The 20,259-nt window shown below is 40.2% G+C and overlaps 1 protein-coding gene across 1 annotated transcript in view; it reads right to left on the bottom strand.

The window, feature by feature from the left end:
• SLC36A4 (solute carrier family 36 member 4) overlaps window positions 1-20,259 on the bottom strand; it is a 60,646-nt gene that overhangs the window by 13,455 nt on the left and 26,932 nt on the right. The window contains exons 7-9 of the mRNA XM_048217334.2: window positions 19,853-20,080; window positions 17,593-17,691; window positions 11,989-12,158 (exon numbers count right to left, since the gene is read on the bottom strand). Coding sequence (XP_048073291.1) covers window positions 11,989-12,158; window positions 17,593-17,691; window positions 19,853-20,080 — 497 coding nt within the window. The remainder of the gene's footprint in view (window positions 1-11,988; window positions 12,159-17,592; window positions 17,692-19,852; window positions 20,081-20,259) is intronic.

The raw sequence follows: 20,259 nt of genomic DNA on the forward strand, positions 1-20,259 counted from the left end.
AAGAAGAAAAGAAGTCTGTTTGAGGCGTAGCGACGATCCTGACCAAGAAGCTCACCTCATTCTGAGCTGAAAACTATCACAAGGGTTATCTGGTATTCAGAACTAGACTGAATGCTGCGAACCATAGCACGTTCACTAGACTGTTAAGTACTGTGGGAAAGAGATCTTTATCTGCTCGCTGCTGTCTCTCTAGTGCCTGGAGCTAGCACATAAAAGGCATACAATAAATATCTGTTCGGTGCCCTTCATTTTGAATTTAATGTAATTAAGAACAGTCATTCTGATGAGAAGAGTCAGAGGCAGTTTGGCCCAGGATTCCCAGGCACAGGCAACTTTAATATTGGAAGGAGATGATTAAATCTGTCATCGAATTTTGAGACCCATTGAAACAAAAGTTTAATGAGAAAAAAAACAAAAACAAACAAAGAAGCCAGAATTTGTGGGGGAGAGGATAGACTGAATAGTCCAGGAGATAGGAACCTTCTTTTTCCAGTTTCCTTAAATTAATTAATTAATTTATTTATTTATTTATTTATTTATTTCTCTTACTGCTTCTTTACTGTGCTTCTTGGTGAGTCTGTTGTCACCTAAATGTTTTCATTTAGGTAACGAGCTCCTCAGACGTCAACCCCTTGACTGCCTAGCAGGATCAATTAAGGCATAGCTTGATGACCTGGCATTACTCGTCAGCTTTATTTCCCAGAATATTCGGGCTCCTAGCTCCTGTATGCTACAAACATGGGCGTAGACTTGGGGTTTGTTCTGTTTTGGGGGGAAAATGAAGGACCAGTTCAATTGTCTTAATAAATTAAAAAGCCTACCTTTTCCCTTCCCTGTTCTTAGATGGTTTTCTATTTTTTTAACGGAATTTCTCCTATCTAATACATGCTTCACAGAAAAGAATACCACATGTCAGGGAGCAGAAGCACCATACTGCTTCTCAGTATTTGTGTGTGTGAAAACCTAGTACCCCTGACAGTTCTTAGCAGAAGGGCTATGTGTGCTGACTGAATGAGTAACATGTGAATTTATTCCAGGCCAGTATTTTTCAAACGAATCATGACCCACTAGTGGGTTATGATATCAACTGAGTGAGTTGTAAAGTTTTTTTTTTTTTTTCCCTAAGATAAGACTGGAATAGAGAATATCAGGGGACACTGTATATAGAAAATACGGATTTTTATTTAACCTTTTACTTATTTCAGTTACTTATATGTGTGTGGGTGGTATGTACTACAAAAACACATACACATAGACACACATACACTTATTTCTAGAAGGGTTTTTCTATAAAAACTATGGGTTGTAGTTTTTCTATAACTACTATGCGTTGTAGTTTAAGAAGTTAAAAAGTTAAAAAAGTTAAAAGTTAAAAAGCCACTAAGCGGAACAACATAAGAAGGCATGGTAAATGTGATGGGGAAAAGGCGAAGGGGTATGGAGCAGACCTTGTGTTTCAGACTGGTAAAAAGTCAGCAACACAACAAAACTGAACAAAGGAAACCACAACAAAACTGAACAAAGGAAACCACAACAAAACTGAACAAAGGAAACCACAACAAAAAGAAAGATGTTTGTTCCTACGATGTACACACCGTCACTCAGTAAGACAGAGTAAGATAGAACCCAAATAAATGCTATTTGCTATTTTAAGTCCTCTTGTGAACTTGTTATACCATCATTAACACTCAATAATTACCCTTAACTCTCCATTCCTTCAGCCTTCCCTTATGACAATGACACCGTAAGAAACCTTTATCTTACGGCTTTAATCCCCAAAATTGCTATTAGAGGAGTTGGAGAGACGCGTAATCTAAATAGTCGCCTGGAAGATTTTCCGAGGACGTGGCATTCATGCCCCAACACAAATGCTGTTCATCTGTCTGCCTAACTCCACGTTCCAGTTTTTCCTTCAGACTAACTCAATGCAAATGCTTCCTATTTAGGACCTCCTTGATGGGAAGGAGAGTCTAGAAATTAAAGTAGTACATAGTAACTTAATGTCAAAACCTGAGACCACTGTGTGAAAGATCAGAATCTACGTAAAGTGATACGAAAAATTCTTCACGTCAATCCAGACAAAAAGAAACACCATTTAATGGTCCGTGTTATGTTACTCTCCTGACTTTATTTGCATAGATTTTTTTAAAGTCTTGGTTCTTTCACTTGCAACCGCACTCACTGCACCTCTGCTCTTCACTCAGAGAACATGTTCCCCCGGAGAGTGGCGGTGGGCGGGGGCTCTCAGAGGATAGGCTAAACATGGTGGAGTGCTCTGAAGCACCGATTTCTCTCAAAGTTTTTTTTTAGGGGGAATCATTTTTTCTTTTAAGATTTTATTTATTTGACAGAGAGAGATAGCCAGCCAGCAAGAGAGGGAACACAAGCAGGGGGAGTGGGAGAGGAAGAAGCAGGCTCCCAGTGGAGCAGGAAGCCTGACACGGGGCTCGATCCCAGGACCCTGGGATCACGCCCTGAGCCGAAGGCAGACACTTAACGACTGTGCCACCCAGGTGCCCTGGGAATCTTTTTTATATAAAAAGCAACATCGAGATTATGATTATGTAAAAGGTGTACTTTTTAAAACATATGAGCTGATGCTATGCTTGAGGCAGGCTATTAGGACAGGTCTATTCTCAAGACTCCCAAGAGAACACTTTTTTTTTTCCTCCTCTGCTGCTATTTGGGTTCTGTTAGTGGAAGTCTTGGAAAAACGCAGCTGAAACATTACTCAACTAGTACTAGTAGCAATGCCTTGGTTCTATTATCAGGTAACAAGGGAAATACTTTCAAACCTAGAATCTTACGTAGCAAACATTTACCAAGGGCCTCATAAGTGCTCAGTGACATGCTAGATCATGGAAACACATCCTAAACCTAGAAGACGCAGGGTTTCTGCTCTCAAAGTGCTAATGTCCTAGCTCAGAGTTGCGGTTTTACTTCATTATCATCTTTAAAATACATTCTTCGCTTCAAAATCTAAATGTGATACACTGAATAAAACTATTCATAACTAGTTTTAAAAGATGACACCTCAATCAATAAATAGTTAATAACTTGGAGCCCCTCTAATACATACTTGCTTTATCTTGGTGTTGCCTTCTAATTCAGCATTTTCTTGTAGGAATACCCCTTATGAATTCTGAGAATGTAAGTCACATGGCATCAAACGCCCTTTACAGCTTCCCATCGCTAGCTGCTATGAGTTCCCCAGGCTCTGGTGACAGCCATCGGCTTTTATACCGACAATAACCAGTACACTGTACGTTCTCTGACTTCCTACACTGTTGTCTGAAGCACAGGGAGGGAAAGGAAGAAGAAACTCATACATAGTACATTGAGAAAGAAATCTTAGATATAATCCCAAACTTCTCATTTTACAGAAGACTATCACTATATAAAGACAAGCATCTCCTGCAGTATTGCTCAGTCATGGCTGTTATTTTAACCGTCCCAGATGCAGAGACCATAAAGAAATGGACAGCAGGCCACAGAAGGCTCATCTCCACAAGAAAAAGGAATTAGCCAACACATGTTCTCTGAAGGAGAATTATGTATCTTACTTTCCGTTTTATTCCAGATTTTTGTTTCTTAGGATACGTGTACTATCCTTTCCTCTAAATGAAAAGCAGGTGACTAGCCAGGCTTTCCTGAACAGACACGATGATGTGATGGTTCCTTTCTAATCAAGACTTGCAACTAGTTCTGTTCTAAGTGTGAAGCCACAGCAATGAGGGATAAGGTGAGAGGCAGGAAGGGGATGCAGAAAAAGTCAAGGATTACACAGAACGACTGCAGGGGCAGTATGGCTCTCTTAAGACTCAGCTGTGGACACCGAAAGCATTCCCTACTTGTCTCTCAACTGTTCTTCGCCATGCTCTTAACTCTCTGGGGACTGGAACATCTGAACTTGACATGTATGCATACTCCCCTTTTGGCCCCTTCTCTCTTTAAATATTTTTGTGAAGAAGAATAGGGAACAATTCTGACATGGTTTCCCCTACATTTTATATTTGACATTAAAAGTACTTGTCAATTGCGGTGCTTGAGTGGCTCAGTCGTTGAGCGTCTGCCTTTGGCTCAGGGTGTGATCCCAGGTCCTTGGGATCGAGCCCCACATCAGGCTCCTCAGCTGGGAGCCTGCTTCTTCCGCTCCCACTCCCCCTGCTTGTGTTCCCTCTCTCACTGGCTTTCTGTCAAATAAATAAATAAAATCTTAAAAAAAAAAAGGTACCTGTCAATTTTATTTATAAAATTATTCTTAAGATTTATTTAAAATATTATGCTAAGTGGTGAAAAATATTATTTTCTAGACATCATATAGTATTTTTTTTAAAAAAGAATTACACTGCCATAATTTTTTTTAATGATTTTTTATTACATTATGTTAGTCACCATACAGTACATCCCCGGTTTCCGATGTAAGGCTCGATGATTCATTAGTTGCGTATAACACGCAGTGCACCATGCAATACGTGCCCTCCTTACTACCCATCACCGGTCTATCCCATTCCCCCACCCTCCTTCCCTCTGAGGCCCTCAGTTTGTTTCTCAGAGTCCATAGTTTCTCATGTTTCATTCCCCCTTCTGATTACCCCCCCTTTCTTTATCCCTTTCTTCCCCTACTGATCATCCTAGTTCTTATGTTCCATAGATGAGAGAGATCATATGATAGTTGTCTTTCTCTGCTTGACTTATTTCACTTAGCATTATCTCCTCCAGTCCCATCCATGTTGCAGCAAATGTTGAGAACTCATTCTTTCTGATAGCTGAGTAATATTCCATTGTATATATGGACCACAACTTCTTAATCCAGTCATCTGTTGAAGGGCATCTCGGCTCCTTCCACGATTTAGCTATTGTGGACATTGCTGCTATGAACATTGGGGTGCATATGGCCCTTCTCTTTACTATGTCTGTATCTTTGGGGTAAACACCCAGTAGTGCAATGGCTGGATCATAGGGTAGCTCAATTTTTAACTTTTTAAGGGGACCTCCACACTGTTTTCCAGAGTGGCTGTACCAACTTGCATTCCCACCAATAATGTAGGAGGGATCCCCTTTCTCCACATCCTCTCCAACAATTGTTGTTTCTTGCCTTGTCTATTTTTGCCATTCTAACTGGCGTAAGGTGGTATCTCAGTGTGGTTTTGATTTGAATTTCCCTGATGGCTAATGATTTTGAACATTTTTTCATGTGTCTGTCAGCCATTTGTATGTCTTCATTGGAAAAGTGTCTGTTCATATCTTCTGCCCATTTTTTGATTTGTTTATTTGTTTCTCGTGTATTGAGTTTGAGAAGTTCTTTGTAGATCTTGGATACCAGTCCTTTATCTGTAGTGTCATTTGCAAATATATTCTCCCATTCCGTGGGCTGCCTCTTAGTTTTCTTGACTGTTTCCTTGGCTGTGCAGAAACTTTTGATCTTGATGAAGTACCATAAGTTCAATTTATCTTTTGTTTCTCTTGCCTTTGGGGATGTGTCATGAAAAAGGTTGCTTTGGCCGATGTCGTAGAGGTTGCTGCCTATGTTCTCCTCTAGAATTTTGATGGATTCCTGCCTCACATCGAGGTCTTTCATCCATTTGGAGTTTATTTTTGTATATGGTGTGAGATAGTGGTCAAGTTTCATTCTTTTGCATGTAGCTGTCCAATTTTCCCAGCACCATTTATTGAAGAGACTGTCTTTTTTCCACCGGATGTTTTTTCCTGCTTTATCAAATATTAGTTGCCCAAAGAGCCGAGGGTCTATTTCTGGGTTCTCTATTCTGTTCCATTGGTCTATGTGTCTGTTTTTGTGCCAGTACCATGCTGTCTTTGTGATCACAGCTTTGTAGTACAGCTCGAAATCCGGCATTGTGATGCCCCCAGCTTTGTTTTTCCTTTTCAACAGTTCCTTGGAGATTCGGGGCCTTTTCTGTTTCCATACAAATTTGAGGACTATTTGTTCCAGTTCTTTGAAAAATGTCCTCAGTATTTTGATCGGGATAGCACTGAAAGTGTAGATTGCTCTGGGTAGCATGGACATTTTAACTATATTAATTCTTCCGATCCATGAGCATGGAATATCTTTCCATCTTTTTATGTCTTCCTCAATGTCTTTCAAGAGTGATTTATAGTTTCTAGAATATAGGTCCTTTACGTCTCTGGTTAAGTTAATTCCAAGGTAACGTATGGTTTTTGGTGCTATTGTAAATGGGATGGATTCCCTAATTTCTCTTTCTTCGGTCTCGTTATTCGTGTACAGAAATGCAACTGATTTCTGAGCATTGATTTTGTATCCCGCCACATTACTGAATTGCTCTATAACTTCTAATAGTTTGGGAGTGGATTCTTTGGGTTTTCCATATAGAGTATCATGTCATCTGCAAAGAGAGACATTTTGACTTCTTCTTTGCTGATTTGGATACCTTTGATCCCTTTTTGTCATCTGATTGCTGTTGCAAGGACTTCTAGTACTATGTTGAATAATAGTGACGAGAGTGGGCATCCTTGTCGTGTTCCTGATCTTAAGGGAAAGGCTTCCAGCTTTTCCCCATTGAGAATAATATTTGCAGTAGGCTTTTCAATGATGGCTTTTATGAGATTGAGAAATGTACCCTCTATTCCTACACTCTGAAGGGTTTTAATCAGGAAAGGATGCTGTATTTTGTCAAATGCTTTTTCGGCATCAATTGAGAGGATCATATGGTTCCTGAGTCTTTTCTTGTTGATATGATGTATCACACTGATTGATTTGCAAATATTGAACCACGCTTGCATCCCAGGTATGAATCCCACTTGGTCATGATGGATAATCCTTTTAATGTACTGTTGGATTCTATTAGCCAGGATCTTGTTGAGGATTTTGGCGTCCATATTCATTAGGGAAATTGGTCTGTAATTCTCCTTTTTGAGGGGGTCTTTGCCTGGTTTGGGGATCAAAGTAATATTGGCCTCATAGAATGAGTTTGGTAGCTTTCCTTCTGTTTCTATTTTTTGAAATAGCTTTAGGAGAATAGGTATTATTTCTTCTTTGAATGTTTGGTAGAATTCCCCAGGAAAACCGTCTGGGCCTGGAGTTTTGTTATTTGGAAGGTTGTTTATCACTGACTCAATTTCTTCATAATTAATTGGCCTGTTTAAGAAATCAATTTCTTCCTGTTTCAATCTTGGTAGTTTATAGGTTTCCAGGAAGGATTCCATCTCTTCCAGATTGCTTAGTTTATTGGCATATAGCTGTTGATAAAAATTTCTAATAGTCCTTCCAATTTCAATGGTGTTGATCGTGACCTCTCCTTTTTCATTCATAATTTTAATAATTTGGGTCCTTTCTCTTTTCTTTTGGATAAGTCTTGCCAGTGGTCTGTCAATTTTATTGATTCTCTCAAAAAACCAGCTTCTAGTCCTGTTGATCTGCTCTACTGTACTTCTGGTTTCTGATTGATTGATTTCTGCTCTAATTTTGGTCAACTGCTTCCTCGTGAGTGGATTAGGCCTGTCCCTCTGTTGCTGTTCCAGCTTCTTGAGGAGAGAATATAAAAACTGCATTTTAGATTTTTCTATTCTTTTGAGTGAGGCTTGGATGGCTATGTATTTCCCCCTTAGGACTGCCTTTGCAGTATCCCATAGGTTTTGGACCGTTGTGTTTTCATTCTCGTTTGTCTCCATAAATTGTTTAAGTTGATTTTTGATTTCCTGGTTTATTGAGTCATTCCTGAGCAGGATGGCTCTTAGTCTCCAAGTGTTTGAGTTTCTTCCAAATTTTTCCTTGTGGTTGAGTTCCAATTTCAGAGCGTTGTGGTCTGAGAATATGCAGGGGATAATTTCAATCTTTTGGTATCAGCTGAGACCTGTTTTGTGTCCCAGAACATGGTCTATTCTTGAGAATGTTCCATGGGCATTAGAATAGAATGAGTATTCTTTGGTTCTGGGGTGTAGTGTTCTATATATATCTATGAGGTCCAACTCGTCGAGTATAGCATTCAAAGCCTTTGATTCTTTGCTTAGTTTTTGCCAGGGTGTTCTGTCTATTTCTGATAGTGGAGTGTTGAGGTCCCCTACTATTAATGTATTTTTATTTATATGTCTCTTTATTCTGGTTAAGAGTTGGCTTGTGTATCTTGCTGCTCCCCTGCTGGGGGCATATATATTTATAATTGTCATATCCACTTGTTGAATACTTCCTTTAAGAATAATATAGTGCCCTTCTGCGTCTCTAACTATAGTCTCTAGTTTAAAATCCAATCTATCTGATATGAGAATTGCTACCCCAGCTTTCTTTTGAGGTCCATTTGCGTGAAAGATGGTACTCCATCCCCTTACTCTCAGTCTGAATGCATCTTTGGGTTCGAAATGAGTCTCTTGTAGACAGCAAATGGATGGGTCATTTCTTTTTATTCAATCTGCAACCCTGTGGCCTTTTATGGGAGCATTTAAGCCATTCACATTGAGACTGAATACTGAGAGATATGATTTTAATGATGCCATGTTGCCAGTAAAGTCTTTGTTTGTATTGGTTGTGACTTTCTTTTCTGTATCACTCTTGGGGCCTTTTTACCTTTATAGAACCCCCCTTAATATCTCCTGTAGGGCTGGTTTCATGGTTACAAAATTGGTTAATGACTGGTGATTCTGAAATGTCTTTATTTCTCCATCAATTCTGAATGACAGCCTTGCTGGATAAAGGATCCTTGGCTGCATGTTTTTCTCTGAAAGAGCTTTAAAAATGCCCCCCCCAACCCTTTCTCTCATTCCAGGTCTGTGTAGACAGGTCTGACGTAATTCTGATGCCTTTGCCTTGGTACGTGAGAAATTTCTTTGCCCTGGCCGCTTTCAATACTGTATCCTTGGATCTAATATTTGCGAAATGCACTATGACGTGACGTGGCATAGGTTTGTCGTGGTTGAGCTTGGGAGGGGTCCTCTCTGCCTCTTGGACACGAATGTTTGTTTCCCTCGCTAGATTAGGGAAGTTTTCAGCTACAATTTGTTCAAATATCTCTTCTAGACCTCTGTTTTTCTCCACCCCCTTGGGGATGCCGATGATTCTAACATTGGACCGTTTCATTGAGTCAGTAATCTCCTGTAACCTACCTTCGTGGGTGTGGACTTTTTTAAGACCAGCTTCTATTTTCGTTTTTTCCTCTATTAACCCATCCTCCAATTCACTAACACGTTCCTCTGCTTCGGTGACCCTGGCCGTCAGAGCCTCTAGTTTTGCCGGCATTTGGCTCATAGAATTTTTAATTTCTGTCAGATTCGCTCTCATTTCTGTCCTTAGGGATTCTATATTCTCAGTAACCTTTTCGTTAATACTTTTTTCAATTCTACTCATCATTTTGACCATTGTTACTCTGAATTCCATTTCTGATAATTTGGTTACATCCATATCCATTATTTCTGTGGCAGAGGCCACAGACTCACTGTCTTTTCTTTGCTGGGGTGGGGCTTCTCCTTCTTGTCATTCTGATGAGGAGAGGTTGTGGGGTTGTCCAGAGCCCAAATTATTGACTGGGTCCCAGGCCGTGCCCCTTGTTTTATAGGGATCTTGGGGATGTGGGCTTCTTCTTTAAAGATTTTATTTATTTATTTATTTATCTGAGAGAGAGAGCCAGACAGTCAGCAAGAACGGGAACAGAAGCAGGGGAGTGGGAGAGGAAGAAGCAGGCTCCCAGCGGAGGAGCCCGATGAGGGACTCCTTTCCGGAACGCCGGGATCACGCCCTAAGCCGAAGACAGGCGCTCAATGACTGCGCCACCCAGGCGCCCCAGGTTGTGGGCTTCTTGATTTTTCAGCCTGCCTTCTATGTCCTGGGGGAGGGGCCTGCCGCGCCGATACTCAGGCCACCCTGTTTGGGTAGAGTCTCCGCGTCCCCTGCGAGGGGGGATGGGGATGGGCACGCTGTGAGCCGGTATTTCCAGGCTTTTGTTCTCTGGCGGCTTTCCCTGGCCTCTTCTGTTTGCTGTGCCTCTTCTGAGAGTCAGAGCAGCAGCGGCCAAATCTCAGCCTCTGTCACAGAACAGAGGGATTGCGGCCCGTTCTCCACTAATGTTCTGGCCACTTTAACTCTGTTACTGTTGGTGCTGCTCAACCCTGCAGCGTCCTGGGATGTGTGCCCCACACCCGGCGTCCCAGCCCTCACTTCCAGGGCCGGCGCGTCTCTGTCCTTTGTGTTTCTAACGCCGCCAGCCGCCAGCCACCCCCCGCGCGCTCCCGGATCTCCCGGTCTCAGTCTAGTTCCGGTGAGCGCACCGGGATTCCGGAGTTCCGTGAGAAGCCTGGTGGCGCGCGCACCCGGTTCAGGGTCTCAGTCTGCTGTTTCGCGGGTGCCGACCGCGAGTCCGCCCGCTCCCCCGTGCAGGTGGCCTGCCAGCCGCCAGCCGCCCCGCGCGCCCTGCGGGAGCTCCCGGTCTCAGTCTGGATCCAGTGAGCACACCGGGATTCCGGTGTTCCGTGAGATGCCTGGTGGTGTGAGCTCCCGGCTCACCGGTCTCAGCCCGCTCTCTCGCGGGTGCTGTCCCTGAGTCCGCCCGCTCCCCCGTGCAGGTGGCTGCCGCTTCCCGGTGCCCGAAAGCGGCAGCTCCCTCCCCCTTCCGTTTATCTTCCGATATCTGTGCGGTTTCACGGCTCCCCTCTTCGTACCTTAATACTCAGCACTGGAGATGTTCATTTGTAGAGATCCAGATGTATCTTCCTGTGTCTCAGGCTGATTCCATGGTTGTTTAGGCTGGTCTGGTACCTATCCAGCTCAACTCAGGGGACAGGCTGGAAAAGGGGTCCCCTACTCCTCCGCCATCTTACCTCTCCCTACACTACCATAATTTTTAGCCTTGATTCTCTTACATTGAGCTGTTTAAGCTTCTAGCCTGTATTAAACTATTACAAAAAGAGGCATATTTGGAGGAAACAAAATTATATAATCAACTGTAACATAAGTTAATGAAACAAATGCTTAAAATTATATATCTTGTTCATAGTCATGTCTCTAGTCTGAAACAAAGGTATAACATTTGACGTTTCCACCGTGAAATACATTTTATAAACTGTGTCATAGCTAAAGTAGAACTATAATTTAAAAACAATGAACGTACTGCACATGTGCTCCTTGTGCAGCCTGGAAACTATTCTAGGTACATTCTATCACAAATGGCTTCCTATATGCATTTGTTCTTACAACATTTCTACTCCAATAAAAACCCAGGGATCAGATGACTACTGAGTGGCAGACAAACTCCCAAGCTACCAATAGGAAGCCAGTCAGAACACGTAATACTTAAAAACATTAAAGTTTTCACAGACTTCTATCCAAGCAGCTAAAGGAGCAGTGGGACATTAATTAAATCAGCAATTTAACATTTATTCTGTGTACTTCTCAAAACTAAGGAGTTACCTTCCCTTTTATAAATCAGGGAGCAAGTCTACCTGGTAATCACTGCCAATACCTTTTTAAAATCTTCAGAGACCAATCTCTGGAAGAAGGAAAACCCCTCTTTATTGCTTCATTTTGCAGAATATGGTTCTAATATTAAGAGAATATTAAGATGCACCATATTTTTTAAATAATGTGCCCTATCTGTGTTCTGAAAGGATCTGGAGTACGTACAATATTAAGGCTGACCAGTAAATTAGTGAGGGTCGTAGTGATGGGTTTTATTATTTTATCAGGAATCCAGAGTGTTGGATTTTTTGGCAGCAAGTATAAGTATTACATCTTTTATTACAGTGAGTCCATATTAAAAGAATCCATACTTTACTTTCATATTGTCTCAAATTTGGAATATCCTACAATTTTTAATCTTTTTTAAAGAATCCCATATGAATCTGTAAAATCATAGATGGTCTCCTCTGAAGACTATGAAAAAATTCTAGGTTACACAAATAAGAAATCACAATAAAAATTTTAAATGTTTAAACCATATATCCAAAAATACACCTTTATCATCAAATATTGGTAAGCTTTATCTATGAAGTATACGAAGTAGGATTAACAAACTCGTATCTACCTACCATACATCCTGGGGAAGATTTAAAGTTATGCTGCCTTTGATTTCATCCCGAAAACACATATATCCCAAGGTAGCTAATGTCACATACAAGGTTGTAACAATTCCCATGCCAATATTCAATGCTTGGGGGAAGCGTTTTGATTCTTTCATTTGATTTTCCAGTGGAAGAACCTAAGAAGAGAATGCAGGTAATACAAGTAATTTAAAACAACCTAATATCCCATCTTCTATACACACAAATTAATCTTTCTATAATTTACATGCAAATTTTATTTTCTTTAAAATAATACTTAAAATTGCTGAATATTTTCCTTGATGTCTTATATATTTTTTACACTACAGACTTTCAAATCCTTAAAATAAAAAGATCTGAAGTTAGCTCTTAGCAGGCAAACCGGTCAGATTTTTTAAAATAAACTTTTCATTTTGGAATAATTTTAGATTTACAGAAAGGTTGCAAAGATAAATTTAATGAATTCTACATTTTATTTGGATTTCATTAGTTTTTCTACTAATGTCCCTTTTCTGTTCCAAGGTCCCTTCCAGGATGCTACAGTGCATTTTGTCACCATATCTCCTTGTTCTTCTCTGATCTGTGATGGCTTCGCAGTTCTTCCTCATTGTTCATTATCTTGACAGTTTTGAGGAGTACTGGTTTTGGTATAACGTCTCTCTGCTGGGGTTTGTCTGATGTTGTCTGATGTTTGTACACTGGGATTATAGATTTTAGAACAAGATACCATAGAGGTGAAATGCCCTTCTCATCACACATGTTATCAACATGATTTGATCAACTTTGATCGCTTGTTTTAAGGCCATGTTTGCCAGGTTTCTCTGTTTATAAAGGTCTTTTCTTCTTTTTCATCATATTCTGTTCATTGGAAGCCAAGTCACTAAATGCAGCCCATACTTCAGGGACTGGAGAGATTCAGCCACACCTCCTGGAGGGGATGTACCTACATAAATTATTTGGGAATCCCCCCATATATGTATTTATTTAATCACTTATTTACATTAGTATGCATTCGTGCATATTTGTTTTATACTAAGAGTATGAACCCAAAACATTTATTTATTTTGTTGCTCACACTGTTCCAGCTTTGGCATCGTGAATTCCATCAGGTTGCTTCCTGTATTCCTTTGCCTGCCTCTGTTCTTTTGGTTTTTTTGAGCATTTCCATACTTTTGCGTACTACAAGATGCTCCTGAATTTCCTTGTTTCAGCCCTAGAATCAGACATTTTCCAAAGAACTTTGGTTCTTTTGTTGTAGAACGGTATTTAGAAGTTAAGATGTGTGTGCTGGGTGTGCCTGAAGCTACTATGTATCCCTCAGCTGACGAGCTAGGAAATAGACGTGTGCACACTAACCCGGCTATATTCATGTCTGTGATTGCTTCTATATCCAGCCATCTGTATCTGTCTGTTGTCTGTCAATTTAGTGAGATGAAAAAGTTATTTTTATTATGTGAAAAAAAAAAAAACCTTTAAAGAAAAGGAAAAAAGCCTAATTGAAGAGTTTTTTTAGGCAAAATCTTCAGAGGTTTTGGCCATATGATTTGACCATACAGTGAAAGATACTAAGAAATAATAGCAGCAAGAAAAAATAGCAGCAACAAGCACACTTACAATGTGCCAGGTATTTTTCTTTTTTAATTGAGATAAAATCGGAATATAACATTAGTTTCAGGTATAAACATAAGGGTTTGATATTTGTATACACTGCAAAGTGATCACCAAAATAAGTCTAGTCACCATACCAAATTACAAATTCTTTTTCTGTAATGAGAACTTTAAAGATTCACTCCCTTGGCAACTTTCAAATATGCAATAAAGTATTATTGCCTAAAGTTGCCATGCAAAATTGGCAAACCCTTAGCTGGACTCACCAACTAAAAAGGAGAAAGGGCTCAAATAAATAAAATCAGAAATGAAAGAGAAGGTACAACTGATACTACAGAAATACAAAGGTTCACAAGAGACTACTATAGATAATTATATGCCAAAAAATTGAGCAACCTGGAAGAGATTTATAAATTCCTTGAAATATACAATCTTCCAAGACTCAATCATGAAGAAATAGAAAATAAGAACAAAAAGATTACTAGTAAGGAAATTGAATCAGTAATTAAAAAAAAACTCCTAACAAACAAAAGTCCAGGACCAGATGACTTCACAAGCAAATTCTACCAAACACTTAAATAATTAAATATCTATCCTTCTCAGATACTTCCAGAAAACTGAAGAGGAGGGAACGCTTCCAAACTCATTTACAAGGCCAGCATTACCCTGATACCAAAACTAGGCAAGGACATCAAAGAAGAAGAAGAAGAAGGAGAAGGAGAAGATGGGAAGGAAAGGAGGGAAGGAGGGAGGGAGGGAGCAAGGAAACTGTAAGGAATATTCCCGATGAACACAGATGCAAAAATTCTCAACAAAATATGAGTAAACCAAATTCAACAATACATTAAAAGGATCATATATCATGATCAAGTGGGATTTATTCCAGGGATGCAAGAATGGTTCAGCATCTACAAATGAATCAACATGATACATCAAATTAACAAAAGGAAGGATAAAAATCATATGATCATCCCCATAGATGCAGAAAAAGCACTTACAAAATTCAGTATCTGTTCCTGATAAAAACACTCAATGAAGTGTGTATTCAGGGAACATTCTCAACATAATAAAGGCCATATACGACAGGCCCACAGCTAGCATCAACTGAACAATGAAAAGTTGAGAGCTTTTCCTCTATGATCAGGAACAAGTCAAGGATGCCACGCTCGCACTTTTATTCAGGTTAAGTGCTCCTTCAATTCCAAATGATAACCTTGCCAGGTAGAGTATTCTTGGTTGGAAGTTTTTTCTGTGTTTGTTTCTATGTATTAGCTGAAACAGCTACATCTCCCAGTCTTGAAGGAATGACCTTGTGTAGGAGATGAACTCTATTATTCAACCTTGCCCTAGCTCTTGGTTGTCTCTTGGCCCTTTGTGATTGTGTAAGTAGCCTGATTTATTCTTGATAAGTTTCAGGTGTTGAAGGTGTCCTAAGACCTGCCAGTGTTCCAATGTAGGCATCTTAGTCAGTACCAAGTTTCAGGATGATTGGAAGTCAGATCCTCAGGCAGCAGCTTTTAAAGTATGGAAATACACAGTCCATGGGACCATAATTGTAAATGCTGCTGGCCTCTAGACCAGGAGATCTGGAGGGGTCCCCTGGGGGAATGGTTGCAAAAGTCAAGGCTTCAGATAACTGTGTAAGCCCCTTTCTGGGGGGTACCAGCAAGCTGTAGCAAGGCCAAAGGAGGGCATGAGATGGTATTTCCCTGTCTACATTCCCTAAGAGTGCTTCCATAGCCTCGAGATATGTGGCAAACATGAAGCCTGTCCCTCAGGTTAAAGTTTCAACACCGGTAAATAGGACTTTTTCACTGGCCGACTTGGGGTACATTTCAGTCTGCTGTCTGTGCAGTGCCCTCAGTGTGGCAGGCTGCCAAGAACTGCCTTTCCCATTGTTAAAGTCCCATGGGGCCCTGGAACACAAGCCCTCCTAGCCACGAGGGCCAGGCAGGGGAAGAACGCTGGGGGCGGGGCACGCCCACCAGTGTTAGCAAGGCAGTGGGAGAGTGTGCTTGTGAGTGTCCACCTGAGCCAGCATCCTCGAGGGAGAATACAGATATGGTGCTCACCAGTGCCCCCATCCCTGGAGAAAGTCCCAATTTGTCCCTGCCCCTCCAGCAGACGCTTTAAGATTAGCAAACGAATCCCCTTCATGTATAGTCTAGGCACTTGTCAAACTGCAGCTTTTATGCTAGGTTCTGGGCAAGTGAATCCATATGCAATCCCTTTAAAAGGAGTTTCTCAGATTCCAACAGCCCTTTGGAGCCTATGAATGTAAGCACCACTGGGGGCTAGTCTCTCCAGTGCAGGTATGAAGGGCTGGGATGTCAGATGTGGGGCACAAAGCCCTTGCTCCTCAGGGAAAAGCTCCGGGCTTGTAAGATCCCTCCCTATGTTGGGTTACCCCTGCTACACTGGGGGTAGCGTTTTTGGTGAGACCACATCTCTGTCTCCCCTATCTGTCTTAAGGTGGCCCTTTTTATTGTGGAGCAGCTGTTCAGCTAGTTTTCAGTTCCTTCTCAGAGGCAATTATTCCATATGTAGCTGTAGATGTAGTGTGCCCACGGGAGAAGGTGAGTTCAGGATCTTCCCCTACTGCCATCTTGGACCACCCCGCAGCATCTCACGTAGTCCTCACAACAACCCGATGGGATAAGAACTCTAGTAATATCTCTACTTCTTAGGTGTGTCAGGTCCATGTGGAAATATTACCTGATTAATAGAAGAGAGAACCATCTGGATGCTCTAGAGATAATCCAGACCTGAAATAAAGGGTTATAACTATAATGGTGCCAGTGCAGCTAGAAAAGGAGGAAAGGAAGGAAATTCACACTTATGTAGGCTCCCTCTGTGGCTAGCAGCACTTCGGGAGTTTTAAATGTAATTTCATTTATGGGAAAATATGAAAGAAAAATAAACATGCCTTAATTACTGATGGAATGGGGGAACCAGGGACAAAGTGAAAGGAAATGCTCCAATGTTTCAAGCTTGAGTGACTGAAAATAAAACTAAAAGAAACAGGGAAATGAGAAAGTGAAGCTGGTTTTGGATTAAGAAAGTCTGTGTCAGACTTCGAAGCTGCTAAACTTGAGATGTTAGAGGAACAACTTAACTGGAAATGTCCAATACTTAACTAGAACATACTGGTTAAAGACAGAAATGAAAATCTGCAGTATTACTGTCTACAACAGTAATAAACAGAACTGTAGGAATTTGTGAGAATTCTCCTAAGGAGAATTCAGAGACAGCAAGAACCCAAGTAAAATGGTATAAAATTGTCTTCTAGGTCTTATTTCATCTGTGGTTCGTATAGATATGTATAAGTGGTTTCCCTCCCTACCAAACCATCAGACAATGAAACATAAGCTATAGAGCAGAGAGCAATATTCTATTTTCCCCAAATCTACACATTCCAGGCTTTAAATAAACTGGAAGCATCTTAAAGGGAAATATTTAAGATCTTAGAATCCTCAGGGTGCTTGTATTTCTTGGTATTAGCTTTATGATTACATCATTTCTCAAAACAAATATGATATGTATAAATCTAAAGGGAGAATTTATATTTGATTCTTTCATGTAATAGTAACTTCATAAAAATTTCAATTCAGTTCAAATCATCTAGTCTATAAAATATGACGTCTGGGGTCTGTCTGAATACAACCTGGGCTCGGCGGAGTAGATAGAAGACAGATAAAACAAAATTGGCCATGAGTCGATTTTTGAAGCCGTGTGATGCTTACACAAGAGTTCATCATACTATTCTCTATTTTGTCTTAGGCTTGAAATTTTCCATAATAAAATGTTTAAAATCATCTAAACTAAACTATAATTCAAGTCTAACCTACCAAACCACAAATAGTGTTCTGGTATGACAAAAATGAAAACAAAAAAGAAAAATGCATTTTTAAATGCAGTTTGACTACATAAATCTTTGTGTTGACTTAAAATTTTTAAAAATAATAATAAAGAGTAAATCCTTACCACTCCTATGCCTTCAAAAGCAAACACAGCAGTACCAAAAAAGAGTGGGTATTTTTTCCAACCAGCCACTATTGGAAGGTTGTGGGGATTTGGCATATTCTGGAGAAAGAGAGAAAAAATAAGAGAAGTTACATCTTCACTGATTTTAAAGAATTTAAAATAAAGAGCAAAATCATATACTTCTGAGCTTCACAATAGCAAATGTATGTTATAAAAGTGGATAATTCTTTCAATAAACACTTTAAGCATCCTATGTTAAATGTAGCCAAGCTATTAGGACTTCACTGCCAAAAGCCATTGTTTCCCTCGTGCCCACACATTCCATCTGGGCTAAAATGTTCCTGATTACCTGCTTCCACCTTCAAGTCCTGGGCTGTTCACCCTGGGTATGGCTCCTGGCACAACAGGAAATACATAAGCATACTCAGTCTGAGCTGAGAGCCACAGTATCGATCACTGCTCATGGTGTCCAATGAAATCTATTTTCTACTCTGTTTTCATTGCTTTTTCAGTCTCCAAGGTACCTGGTTCCTGACTTTGGATTTTTATGTCATAACTCTGCTGCTTCCCAGTACAGGTCTCCTTGTCTCAGGGTCTTACTCTTTACCTAGACAGTTGCCATTACCCTTATTATTTGTACATACTCCTTGACTCTGGCTTTGATTACTCAGTCTTGACGCATAACCTTGTTCTAACTTTTGCTATCTGGACACTCACAAATGTACATCTTGTTCAAGATCTCTGGTTCTACACTGGCTACATCTTCCAGCTACCCCAAGACTAGTTCCCACTCTGCTCACCATCCTGTGTTCTCTGCCTTATCTAACTGGAAGTGGAATTCAATGCCAAGGAAAGAGGATAAAAAAAGAAACTGAAGTATGAAAGCACGTGGATAATTTGGGAAATAGAGAGGTCTAGAATATCTGAAGCAGAGGGAGATTTGTGTTATATAATGGTGATACATGACAGAAAACACAAGCTATGATCAAAATGAAAAGGGTAGTAAGTTTTTGAGTCATTTGATAACACCAACTGTTACTCAAGACTCACACTGTTCCCTCTACCTAAGGAACCTCCTTTCCTACTCCACTAACTCTTACATGTTCAGCTAAGGGGTCTTGAACTACAGAAAGCCTTATGAGACCTCCCTGCCTGTGCCCTTCTATTCTTAGGTGCAATAAGAAAATGTGTACAGGTTTTGGAATTTGGCTGGGGGGCGGCGCAGGTGTGAAACAGAGTTTGTAATAAATTGCCAGTGGAGATTTTAGAACAATTGCAGCATAATATATAAAATGGATTGGATCAGGAAAGAATAGAACAGGGATGCTTGACCTTTTCTGAGTCATTGGCCCCTTTGAGAAATGAAAGCTATCCACTCTTCAGTAGAAGAATGCATACATACTGGGGCACCTGGGTGGCACAACGGTTAAGCATCTGCCTTCGGCTCAGGGCGTGATCCTGGCGTTATGGGATCGAGCCCCACATCAGGCTCCTCCGCTAGGAGCCTGCTTCTTCCTCTCCCACTCCCCCTGCTTGTGTTCCCTCTCTCGCTGGCTGTCTCTATCTCTGTCGAATAAATAAATAAAATCTTAAAAAAAAAAAAAAAAAAAGAATGCATACATACATACAGAAACATCAAATCTTAAAAATATTTTTAATGGATTTGCAGACCCCCTGAATCCCATCAATCTTTTTGGGGGTGAGGGGAATACTTCTTTTATGGTTAGGCTACCCAGACGATGGACAATGAAATCAGTTGAGGTTGCGTATTTCTAATGAAGAGGTTACAGACTAGGATAGTGGCAGTGAACTGAAGAGGTGGCAGCAAACAAACGTTCAGAAGTAAAAGAAAATTATAAAATTATACCTATACTCCCATTTGGAGACTGGTTCAAATCTTAAAAGAGTCAACAAAACACTAATGAGATCTTTGTTTCACATTACACAGTGTACTGAGGCATGATTCTAAATCTCCCAGCTTACTAGGGTGGGTATTACTCTTCTGCAGCATTGTCATAAAGATCAGAAACATATTTACCAAGATTTAAAACCAGACCTGAATACAAAGCTTGTGCTCTATGTCACACACCTTTCCAGCTGATCAGTATCCCCCAAAAGGAGACCAAAGTTGGCTGATTATCTCCTGTGTGCCACATAATGAAGTAGGGGTCTTTACATACCATTACTTTTACCCGAAGTAAACAAAGAATTTACTTATTAAGAAATATATGACACTGAGTTAAAAACACATCATACTTACCCTAACGACATACTGATAAATTATCACAAGGCTGACAGCCATGGAAATGTTGGCAAGGAATGAAAGCACAAATAGATTCTTTAGCTCACGAATGAAGACCAAAAGAATTATGAATGGAAGAAAGCAAAGCATATATATCCTTAGGTCAATACTTCTTCTTTCACAAGGGTTTGATGAATTGGTACTATTCAAAAGAAACACTTTACTCTCCAGGAATCCTTCATGAACCTATATAGGATTACCAGGAGAATAAGAAAGGGGGGGGGGGGAAATTTTCCATCAACTTATAAATAAAAAAATATAAAGAAAATTATTATCTACATACTCTATGATAAATTCCTTTACAATAAATCATTTATATTTTTTCAAGATATTCTAGCTTCCTATAAATATATATTTATCAAATT

Source organism: Ursus arctos, unplaced genomic scaffold (assembly GCF_023065955.2).
Source record: "Ursus arctos isolate Adak ecotype North America unplaced genomic scaffold, UrsArc2.0 scaffold_22, whole genome shotgun sequence".
Lineage (NCBI taxonomy): Eukaryota > Metazoa > Chordata > Mammalia > Carnivora > Ursidae > Ursus > Ursus arctos.